Here is an 11,842-nt window from a genome sequence, read left to right as displayed (position 1 = left end):
AAAACTGATGGAATGCTACTATAAGGGGAAAAGAAGTCATAATTTGGTCTTGGTCTGTTAACCCTTTCCCATAAGCTTTGCAGAACACATCGAGTTTCAGTTTTGCCTTTGCTTTCTCCATCCGGAAAATCTCAAATAAGAGGTTCCTGCCCTTTCTGACAGCCCCTTACACCCGTGGAAGTAGTGGTGCGATGAAATTGCTGACTTAAACTCAGTTTTTTTTTTGTTTTTTTTTTTTATATTGTGATTCATTAATGAAGTTCCGTTGAAAGGGAAGCGCAGGAACCTCAGCCCAGCCTTGCCATGGTGGAAAATGTGGTGAGGGGCCACGTGTGAGTCGGGTGCATTCACCACAGCCCTTGCTGGGGAGGGGGCGGGGGGGAAATGCTGCTGTGCTGGAGGAACCGGTACTTCACTTGCTATTTTGTAGAGAGAAGAAAAAAAAACAACCTGAAAAACCCAATTCTGCTGCATTTTGCTTCACAATAAAACCGTTAGTTAAAGCCTTGTTGGCGTTTCCTTGGGGCGGGTGGGCACGGCGGGGCTGTCGGTGCAGCTGCGGTAGGAGAGAACGTCCTTGAGGCAACGCAGGAACCCGAAAAAGTTTGAAAAGGAAAGAAAAATAATGGCGGGAAATTAATCCCCGCCCGCTTCCCGCCATCGCCCCGGCCACGTGGCTGCCGGCCGGCGCGCGGCAGTGACGTCAGCGCGCGGCGCCGCCCGAAGGTCACGGGCCGGGCTGGGAAGATGGCGGCGGGGGCCGGAGGCTGCCGGGTGAGCGGGGGGCGGGAGCCGAGGACTGAGTCGGGCCGGGCCCGCAGAGACGCCGTGGGGCTGAGGGGGAGCGGCGGGAGATAACGCTGGGCCGCCGCTGCCGACTCATGAGGTGCGGCCCGGCTTCCTCCGGCGCTGGAGGTGCCGTGAGGGGGGAGCGCCGGGGCTTGGTGGTGCCGGGCCGGCACGGAGAGAGCCCGGTGCGGGCGGGTGCTGCCCGGAGAGGCGGCCCGGTGCCGGCTCCCTCCTCTCCCCTCTAACCTCTGCCCGGCGGTACCGGAATGGCTGAAGGGCCGGGGCACCGGCGGGCGGCCGAGGCACCGGGGCGGGCTGATACCGGGGCCGCTGAGGTGGGGGACACCGCGGAGGGCCCGTCCCACCCTGGCCCGGCTCCGGCCCCGGCCCTGGCCCTGCCTGCGGGCTGCCGGGTCCCGGCTCCTCTCCCCACTTCAGCGGGCCTGCTTGTGCCGCCACCGAGCTCAGCGAGGGACGGCCCCGTCCAGCCCAGGTCGGTCTTGGAGCCTCCAGAGCTCTCTGTGATGAGCCGCTCTGCTGGTGACCTCTTGCAAGGTTTAAATTTAAACCTGGGTTAAATTATTTTTCCCCTGGGTCGAGGGGGTGAATGGATGCTGTGTGAATTAAATGCAAAGGTTCTGGCTTTAAAAGCCACTTTGTGGTGCGACAGGCTTTGAAGGTGGTCGATCTTCTTTTCTGCCCAAAGCTAAACGTCGGATTAAGCATTTCTGCTCAGTAGCGTGGAAGAAACGTGCCTTTTGGTCAAGAACTGCGATCAGTTGAATCCAGCAGGCAGTCTGCCCTGGGTTTTAATGCCATTCTTACAGTTAATATACGTTTTTGAGTTATACATATAATTTCTAGTTTGTTCTTGCTTGCTTCAAAGCCTGACCCTAATGATGGCTTGGGCAGCAAGGTTCGAGGATAGGCTGTGGAGAGCCTTGTTTTAAACTTTAAGCTAGTGGAACTTAGCTATCCCTACAGAGGTAATAAGTAAAAGGGAGCTGAATTTAAAAGGTGTGAGTTAATAGAAGTGTTGAAACCAGTGAGTTAATGTAACGCATGTCTTCGGGCCAGCAGGATGTGTGGGGCAGTTACACCATTGCTGCTTCTCAGTCTGGATTTAGCCCGTGGTGTTTGGCAGTGCCGCCACTGATGCCACAGGACCAGACGGTGCCGCTCTTTACAAAACCTCTTCAACGTCTAAGGAGCCTGGTAAAGAGTTGGACTTATTATTGTGAGCTTGGACACAATATTCTCAGCTTAAAAAATAATTTTCCAGAGTTTTTTAATGGCAAAGCCTGTTTTATTTGTCCATGTTTTGTTTTGTTGGTATTTTTTATTTTTTAGGGGGAGCAGTTTGAGAGATGGTCTTGCAGAGAAAGAGCTTGGGTTGCACGGCTCGGTAAGAACGGGAGGTTAGTTTGAGGAAAAAGGTGCAGCTTTTGCTTGTCTGGAGGCTGAGGATAGGCCAAATAGGTTTGTCCCAGAATGTGGGAAAGAGGAGCTATGTCAGTGCTGAGAGACCATTTTAAGGGAGTAGAGACAAGAATCTGCAAGCTCTGCATAGTCTGCTCTCAGTGTCAGAGGATGGACCGAAGGATTTGCCACATGATGCAAGAATTTGCAACTTGTGATCTCGGGAAGTTGCAGTGGAATTTCTCAGTGATCATTCCGTGAGCTAATGTATCTGTTCTGTGGCTTGGGACAAAAGGTGTTTATCTCTGACTTCAGGCAGAGCAAATATATACAGAAGGGTCCTGGCTGTCTTCCACGGTTGGGAGAAAGTTCTGTTTGAAGACAGTTTTCCTGGAAAAAACAATGTGCTTCTCACCACTAACAGGTGTTTCAACTCGAGGATGGATTTACTTGTGCATCACTGTTTTAATAAAATCACGATTCTGTGAAGCCATGTACGTTTTCTCAAGTGATTGCGAAAGGTGCATTGCCCCGTTTTGGGCTGCAACTTTGCTTTTATCAAAATGAACCTTGTAAGTGGATAGAACGCTGCTCAAACGCATACAGAGTTTTTATGGATGACTCTTACCAAACCAGCCTGCAGCGTTTCTCGGCAGCGCTTAGGCTGTGTTCCCGGAAGATCGGTGAATATTTGCGATATTCTTTCCTTTTTTCCTTGGCTCTTTAAGACTGCTGTCATGTGTGTTGTGCGCTAACCCGATCTTATTTTCGCCTTGCAGAAATGTCTCATCAGTGGCATATGGCTCATATCCAGGAGATCCCCAGTTCCCGCAGTCCACACGGGTACAGTGTACAGGATGAGCAGGCCGGTTTTAGACATCCATCAGGTTGGTTAGCGGCTGATTTATTTTTTTTTTATTTCAGGCCAAAAGCGTTTTCCCATTAGAGTACTGATCGACCAGATGTGGGGATGTTTCTGAGAAGCACCAGTTCCAGGTTGCAAGTTTCCACTTTTTAAGATGACGAACTCGAGGAGTGTTGTAGTAGCTGAGTCCGAGTGACAGAGTTCAGGAGTGGTGCTACGGTACCTTCATCTACCGCGTTGTTTAAGCCTGAACTAACCTCCAGAGTTAAACTCCTGGAGAAGCATCTTTTAATGGCTATATAGACGTACTTCACAGAGCATTAGAAATGTGTTGGATGGGCTGTTCTGCCAGTAAGCTCCTTCTTTTTCAAGGTAGCTTTATGTTTTCCACAACATTTAATACATTAGAAGTGACCCCGTGCTTGGCTTAACTAAATCTACCTGCTGGCTTTGATATTTGTTTAATTTAATGTCTCTTTGGATTCTACAACATGTAATGATTTTCTTTAGTCTAGATGCTACTCTTCTGGAGGAAGGAAGGGTTTTATATCTGGTTTTGTGGAGAACATCAAACAGGAATTAGCAAAAAACAAGGAGATGAAAGAAAGTATTAAAAAATTCCGAGATGAAGCAAAAAAGCTGGAAGAATCTGATGCGCTTCGAGAAGCGAGGAGGAAATACGTAAGTCGTCTTCATGAATTCCTTTGAAGTTTTCATTGCCCGGTCACTGAGCTATTACTGCTCTGAAGGTAAATCTGAATCTTTCTGCAAATGAAGTGTTTAGTTCAGCATGCCTGTTTTTATGAGAAGTTCTGCTTGGCTGGAAATGCTGACTGGTAAATGGATGCCTTAGGGTGGTTTGGGGTTTTTTTTTAGTGGAAAATCTTTCCAGCAGACCCTTCACTGGATTTCCTAAATAACGAGCAGATAAAATAATGAGACATTTAGATACTGCCAGCGTTAAATTTAATACTTCTTTTGCGTTATTTGAAGAACTATAAACGGCGTTACTTGCAGAAATGAAATGCTGATGCTGGTTACCGAAGTAGCGTGCTCCCTAAGGTGTAGCTCTTTTTGCCCTCAATTACGGTGTTAATGGGGCGTGCTCTGTGCTAAACTGCCTCTGAGTATTTTCTGACCTCACGGTTAAATGCAGCGTGTTTGGTTTTTTTTTTTTTTCCCCACAGAAAACCATTGAATCTGAAACAGTGAAGACCTCAGAAGTGATTAAAAAGAAACTTGAAGAAATAACTGGTACAGTTAAAGAGGTAAAATGCGGCTATGGAAGAACATTTCCCTAAGGCAGAACCTCATTCCCTAAGGTTATGTGTTCTGTGTGCATGTGAATTATAACACCCTTTTTTCTTGGGTGAAAGGTGGTTGCTATTCCAAAGGTGATCACTGTTCTGAATCTTTAAGGCTGGAGTCATTAAGAAAATTACACAATAGCATATGATAGATTTATTGAGTTAGTGTACGGTCAGCGGACAGGCACTATCCAATGATTCCTCTCAGATTTGGAGACGGTCCTTATGGTTCTGCATTATCTATCAGTGAAAAAAGCCTCAAGGTGGTTCTTCCACTGTAGGGTGGTTAGAGCAATGCTGAAAGATCACCCTGGAAAATGGTTTAGGAGATGTAATGCTCTTCTTGACAATTTTTGCTACTAATGTGATGGGGCTTCGGGCTTCTTATTGCATGTTGGAAAAGACTTGCAACATCAGAGGCTCCAGGCGTTGTACGTAGAAGTGCTGGTGGTGTAGTTGAGTTGCTCTCCTCTAAGTTACCGTGCTGTGAGGGATCCCATGGCTCTCTGTGTCTTGGGAATAAGGAAATGCCTGGAGGAGAAGGCATCATTCTTACCTGACAGGTACGAGTGTCTTCTGTTCTAGGCTCAGACCCTGTGCCGATGTAGATCTGCTTTTAAGCAATTGAATTCAAGTTATTTTCTTAGGCTGGGACTAAGCACTGCAGCTTGTGCTCACTTCCTCGGTTTCTTGTCTGAGTTCAACCAGGCAGCAGATGTACTTGAGCGTTTGGTGTGTTGTCTCTGGAATAAATTTCTGAGGAGTCTTCCTGGTAGTATGTTAATTATGGAATAAATCAGGTGCGTGTGGCACCTGTGGAAGCTGATCTGCAGTGTTACAGTGCCTGTGAATTCAGCTGCTGCAAAACTGGGCTATTTGGGCAGTCCTTGGTGGGGTGCAAGACCTTTCATTGCTTATTCCCCCTTTTCTGCCCCCTTCTCAGCATGGGCACCATGGGGAAGTCAAGGAGGCCCCATCCATTCGGCGTTGCCCCCAGATGGCATCCAGAGGAAGCAGGGAATGACTCGCAGGCCAGGGTAACCCAGGGATTCCTGCGTGCTCAGGCTGCACTGCCTGCTGTGGGTCTCCAGGGCTGTCATGAAGAGAGATCAGATCTAGGCGAGGACAACGCTGGTCCTACACACTCCTCTGTGGCCAAAGTGCCTGCTAGTCAGCTGGCTCGAAGATCTGCTGCTGGGTTTAACAACAGCCTTCCTTGCGCTGCAGCCCTGTCCGTACCCAGGAGATGGCGCCGAGCCTGAGGAGTTGGAGAAAGGCTGTTGTTGCAGTGTCTGCCACCCTGACAGTTACTCCCAGGCACCCGAGTCTTGTTTTTCCCTCCTACTAATTAGAGTAATTAAATCAGCAGTGACTGAAAACTTACTGCTCTTTCTCTTAAAGAGAGTACAAGAATTTCTGCAGTAAGTTACAGCTGAGAGGTACTTTGGGAGGCTATTCCTTATCTGTCAGTTGAAGGGCATGGCCTTCATGCCCATAGCTGGGCTGCTTTGGAGCAGGGTGAACTTGGCTGTTTTCAGCGGTGGTTTAAGATCGAAGCCTGTGTGATTGTTCCTAACACTCGCAGTCCGGTGCAGGATCCCCGCTGAGAAACAGCCAGCCAAACACTGGGCTGAAACTGTGTGCGATGTGAAGTTTGTGAGGACCCGATCCCTGCTCTCTGCTGTGCTCCTTCTCTCTGCCTAAGTCTGCCTTGGTGTAGCAGCTTAACTGGGCGTGCAGTTACGAGCTGGACATAGTGTTCTTTGCTGACGTGGACATAGCCAGTATCTCTTCAGTACTGTTGAGGGTGCTGTAAGCATCCTTATTAGCCAAATCTCATTGAAAACCAGAGAAAACCATTATCCTGTCATTTCTCTTCCTCTGAGGTTGTGGCTTGTGATCCATCCAGGATTGGTTGCCTGATGCCAGTGAGATTTCTGAGACCCTCGAGGGTATGACGTGTGCTGGTGCAGAATGAAAGGGTGACCAGCTACTGGCAGAGTTCTTTTAACCTTTTCCATATTAGATCCTGGCTCTGTAAACACAGGCAAAGTGATGTACATGAAGATATTGGATTAAGAAAAGTGTTTCTAATTTTGCAGGGAGTTGCATAGCAGAGAGTTGTCTCAACCACTTCTATACCTTCTCTTAAGGAGCAAGAAGTACCTGATTGTTTCAAAGGAAAGGGCTGGGGTATTTTAACTCTGGCATCATTGGTCCTTCTCTTTGATGTCAAGAAAAAAAGAATATATTTTTTTTAAAATCCATGGGTACCAGCTATTACAAATGTGTATGGTGCCATGAATAGTCAAATTTGTTGTTCTGTGCAGAGTTGTTGGCCAGAGCCGCAGTGCCACACCACGGTGTCCCAGTAAGTCTCCTCTGTGACACGTAACTGTATGTTCACCTTTGGTTTTGTTAGTTTTGTCGTGTGTGCATTAGAAAGTCTTTAACGTTCACAAAGAGGAGTTACTCAAAATAAATTTTCACTTGTTTCACCTGAAATGACTTTTTCTTTCCTGTTTTCTTTTGTTGCAGAGTTTGGATGAAGTAAGTAAGAGTGATATTGGCCGAAAGATAAAGGAAGGTGTGGAAGAAGCCGCAAAAACGGCAAAGCAGTCCGCAGAGTCGGTGACAAAAGGAGGGGAGAAATTAGGCAAGACAGCAGCCTTCAAAGCTATTTCTCAGGTACGTAAGTCCTGTGCCTCTGTAGGACCCAGTGCTGCAGGCACAGCTTGTTAACACAAAAGTTAGTGTGCGAGTTTGTGCTGAGTATAAAATCAAATGCAAAACTCTTACAGCAAGGCCTTGCGAGCCATTGGAATAAGCTGATAAATTCAGGAGGTGCGTTTTGCAGGTCTAGCGTTCACTCGGCAACCCTAGAACAGTCTAAGCCCAGAGTAGCTGAGCTTCTGCTGAAGTGAGTTACTGGAAAAATTGGTTGCCGTGCTTGTGGAGCAGATGTCTTCTGTAGACAGATACCAGTGCTACTCTTGGGAACAAACTGGCTTGCTTAAAGCCCTCCTTTTCTAGAAAATATCTGAGTGCTCGTATGTTTTGATGTCAGCCAGTCAACTGGTAATTAGCCTAAAAAGAAGTGTTCCCCTTGATTGGTTTCTCACGCCTCCTCTGAAGCATTGGCTTTTGCCCTTGTAAGAGGAGACACTGGGCCAGATGGAGCGTCAGTTGTGTCAGCTCCTCTCTTTCTGTGTTTCTAATAAGACATCGTCTGCCAAAGGTCACTTCTAGCCATAGCCGCAGATCACATTAGACACTATTTTTTATTTTTTTGTCTTTGTCTGTAATGAAACCTGTTATCTTGCTCCAGCAGCCTCCTAATCTGAGAACTGTTTGTTCCTTCTATGAAACATGCTGCTAGGCCAGATCTTATAAGCAGGGAATGATTTTATGGGACCTTAAAGTAAATTTTTTGAGGCTTAAAGATTTGTTTTCCCTGTAAACAGATAAACCTTTGGATTCATTCTCAGGTTTAACTGATTCACAGAGCTTTTATAGGCTGCGAGCAGTTCTTGTAGCTTTGCTATGATTTCTAATATGTATGAAGAATTTAGAATACTTAGTCTATTGATTCAGAAAACCAAATATGCCACCTTAAAAATTGTAGCAGTAGTCCCAGTTTGAGATCTCCATTGCTTCAGTATTTAGATGTTTTATTTTTATAATCTGGACCTAACTGGTATCCACAGGGGCTTGTTCTTTTCTCTGCCAGGTCCCTCCGATGGTCTTTTATAGTCAGCAGGAGCAGGCTGAGCTTTGGAGCTTTTTATTTGCTCATCCTTGGTGCATAAAGTCACCTAAACTGCAGTTTCTGCTTCGTATCAGATCTCTAGCATCTATTCTGTATAGGCCCTCAGTATTGTTATAACTTTCTTAAGGAAAGAGTCACCTTGGCTTTCAGCAGGGGAGGAGGGCTCGTGCTGGCAAAGTTGTGTTGGACACTTTGTGTGTTCTCCAGAAACTTCCTGCATAAAACAAAGTTGAAAAATAACAGCCCCCATAAAGCCACACGACGCTTTGGGCTGCATAACTGACACGTCCTCGATAAAAACGCAGATTGGGAAATAGCTGTATATAGAGTGTATATAAAATCCCTTTCTGCCTGCGTGTGTGTAGCTGTAACAGGAAAGCTGCTTCTACCGTGCAACGGGTCTTTTGTAGGTACGGTCATTAGAGAAAGTACTGCTCAAAAGGTTCAGCAAGGAAAGTAGAGCAGCCAAGATGAAGGAGAAACACTAAAAATGCCATTTAGTCCCAGTTGCTATTGAAGTGGATGATAAAAATTCCCAACAATGGTTGTGGTGGGATGCAGCTTCCTCTTGGCAGAACCTGAACTAAGGCTGTAGCTGTTCGCTGACGAGATGTATATCGCTCCAGATTTATCAAGTCCTTTTTCTTGACGTAGCCTCACCCAAGAGGGAGAATATCTCCTATCTCTCCTTTAGTATAAGATGAACTACTGTGATTTTTTTTTTTTTTTAAACTTCTCTGGCAAAACCCAGTTTGCTTCGAAGCTGTTTTCTCAGCTAGAAGGTGTGTAGAATTCTATATGAAATGAGGCTCCTTTTTATTTTGGGGAAAGCAATACTCCTGTTTGTTTAAGCTTGGGCCTAGAACTTGGATTTTATTGACCTTTACGGTGTCTTTGCAGTGAGTTGTTGCTGTCCTGAAGTTTTTCTTGTCCCCTACTTTTGGAGACTAGGAATCGTTCTTCCTTTTACCTGGGGCTTGTCCTTCTTTCAGCAGCTGCTGGCTGCTGTTGGGGGCTGATACGCCTGCTGATCTCTGGCTTGATTTATTCCGATTTAAACTCTGTAGAGGTTTCCCCTTATCAGCTGTAAGGTTTGACTGTGTCCATAGCTTCTGCTAGGTTGGTTTTTTTCCTTCAGGTTGATTCAGTACAACCGTCCATTTGCTGTCCTAGACTGTTAACTTAAGCAGAAGGCTTTGGTACTGGTGTGTTTGTCAATAGACACCAGCAAAGAAGCATTTGCTGAGTAAGGGAGAGAATAACCTGTGGTCTCTTATCTTTTTTTCTTTTTTTTCTTTTTTCTTTTTTTTCTTCAACAGAAACAATTTTCAGTTTCTGGGAAAGGGGAGGGGGGAACGGTAAATCAACCTAATAGGGCTATTTTCCTTTCAGGGAGTAGAAACCGTTAAGAAGGAAATAGATGAAAGTGTTTTAGGGCAGACTGGTCCTTACAAACGTCCGGAGCGACTACGAAAAAGAACAGAATTCTCAGGCGAGAGGATTAAAGAGGAGCGAATATTTGAAGCTAATGAGTACGTATTGGATGTAATTTAGGGTGAATGTTTCTGGGTATGATTTGATAAAAAACTTTAAAACTTAACTGCAGGTCAGGGATGGATAAAATCCAAGTGGTGAAGTGAGGCTGGGGGGTGAGGCGTGACAAATTTCCAGCATAAATCGATGATCCTGAATCTTCTGATAGTGAAACCGGGCACTTAAGATTATGAAATGGGTATGTAATGTTCTGACCTGAAATTTTGAGTTGCGCATGTGTTGTGTTTTCTCGGTTTGAACATCGTGCTGTCGAATTACGTTTGGCAGGACTAAGTCGGAGCTCCTTTGCTTTCTCTGCCGCCTTGCTCGACTAAGTTGTGTATGGTTTATGTGGTGTATCAGCCTCAGTGGTGCTGCAATGATATTCGCCAGGATGTCCTCCTCCTTATTCTCACCCGGTTGTCAGTGACTTTTTCATAAGTACCGCTGTCTTCTGCACTTTCTAGGGAGGCCATGGGTGTGGTGCTGCATAAAGACTCAAAATGGTACCAGCAGTGGAAAGATTTCAAGGACAACAATGTGGTCTTCAATAGTAAGTGTTCCAAAGACAAAGGAGTAGCACGTTATTTTCCCTGTTCTGATTCTTGCTGTGTTGGACCTAATGCCATCTGTGCAACTAGTCTCAACATAATGCAATCCCAGCCATTTCTTTTTTGTTGTAGCTGTTGCTGTGAGGTGGTGTGAACGGGAGGTAGGCGGAGTTGACAACACTGCAGCTTTTCCAAGCTGCTCCATCTGTGTTCGGACCCTTCCCCCAGTCAGGCATTGTTTTTGATCAGTCCCTGCTCCCTGTAGGTACCAAAACCTGCTTTCCCCATTCCTTGAAGAGAACTGAATTCTGGGGTTTTTTTCTTTTTTTTTTTTTTTCTAGTCAGATCCACTCTGGCACTGGGAGGTGGCCAGGGCACGCAGGCGTGCGTGTCACCGGGGCGGGGGCAGGCAGATCTCTTCTTCTTAACCTTGAGCTTATAATGAGAAAAAATCTTGTCTCCAGTGAGCTGGTTTCTGTTGTCATCTGCTTAGAAGTCTGGAATGTGTGGGACTTTGCCTCCTTTCTGTTTTTATTGCAAAATCTAAAAATACTGAATATCTGTACTGCAGTAGGCAATGACTTTTGATAGTTATCTAGACGCTTAATGTTTCTGGAAGGCATAAAGAAGCCTGAGACCAGAATCCTTTAACAAATCAAAATAATCGCTGCCGGTGTACTGCAGGGTAAATGACTTGTTAAGGAAAGAAAGACTGTGTAAAAGTGCAACATAAATAATTAACTTTGGATTGTTTCTTCCCAACTTCTTTTAAAGCTCCTTGGGAGGTATCCAAGAATGGGTTTTTACATCCCATTTTTTAGCCTTTCCAAGGAGAGATGCTCATAGCTCCTAAAACTCCCCACATGTTGCATCCTCCACTCCGGTGCCATCTGTGCATTCTCTACGTTTTATGCATATTTCCAAGGCTGTGATTTTGCGATTCGGCAGCATTGCAGATGTGGCTGCACCAGGCTTTACAGTGTGTGCTCTCCCTTTATGTACCACCTGTACCCAGAACACGGTGTGTTTTTTGGAAGGAGCGCAAGCTTCAGGGCAGGATTCCAATTGTTAATTGACTTGGTGGGAAGAAGCTTCCCTGCAGGGCCCATTATCCCGCAACTACCTTCTGCAGTTCTGGTCCATCTGATGGTGTCCAGAGACAGACGATGGGTTGGTTGAGCCCTTTGTTGCAACAATGCCTGCTTGCTTAAATGGCTTTTTTTTTGTGTGTGTGTGTCACCCCTTGCCCTTCTTTCTGCCTTTGAGATTTTTGCTTTGCAATTCTCCTTCCCCATCAATGACTTCTGTAGTTTTGTGACATGCTCGGCTTGCTTTCTTATCAAGGTTGAGAAGTACATAGAGCTGCTTAAAAAATGCATCCTTACTGATGCCTTGCTATTTTAGTAAAAATTGACAAGGTTTAAGGTCTGTTCTTGATTTCTCCCCCCCCCACCCCCGCAAGTTAAACTTTCTGGTGTTGGTTTCACATCCTGCTACCCCTTGTAGCAGACTGGATCAAGGAGGGTAAGCAGACTGTTACTGGTGTAAGCAAGTCCAGTGTATTTTCTATTTGAAAACCTGCGTAAAAGGGCCAGAGTTTCTGGCTGCT

General features: G+C 45.9%; 1 protein-coding gene across 4 annotated transcripts in view; it reads left to right on the top strand.

The window, feature by feature from the left end:
• The first annotated feature begins 702 nt into the window (after positions 1 to 702).
• Positions 703 to 11,842, top strand: part of TIMM44 (translocase of inner mitochondrial membrane 44) — a 34,792-nt gene continuing 23,652 nt past the window's right edge. For 2 of the 4 annotated variants that reach the window (XR_012584470.1, XR_012584471.1), the window contains exons 1-7: positions 715 to 774; positions 2,988 to 3,095; positions 3,584 to 3,754; positions 4,261 to 4,341; positions 6,919 to 7,068; positions 9,542 to 9,681; positions 10,150 to 10,235. Coding sequence is in view for 2 of the 4 variants with exons in the window: in XM_074565689.1 (XP_074421790.1) it covers positions 1,852 to 2,004; positions 2,988 to 3,095; positions 3,584 to 3,754; positions 4,261 to 4,341; positions 6,919 to 7,068; positions 9,542 to 9,681; positions 10,150 to 10,235 (889 nt within the window). In the remaining 2 variants the exon portion in view is untranslated. Of the gene's footprint in view, positions 775 to 1,821; positions 2,005 to 2,987; positions 3,096 to 3,583; positions 3,755 to 4,260; positions 4,342 to 6,918; positions 7,069 to 9,541; positions 9,682 to 10,149; positions 10,236 to 11,842 lie in introns of those variants that run through there. The other 2 variants (XM_074565688.1, XM_074565689.1) reach the window with 2 other exon arrangements.

Source organism: Larus michahellis, chromosome 23, assembly GCF_964199755.1.
Source record: "Larus michahellis chromosome 23, bLarMic1.1, whole genome shotgun sequence".
NCBI lineage: Eukaryota > Metazoa > Chordata > Aves > Charadriiformes > Laridae > Larus > Larus michahellis.
The sequence above is the reverse complement of the archived record's forward strand: the minus strand, read 5'-3'. Positions and strand labels throughout refer to the sequence as shown.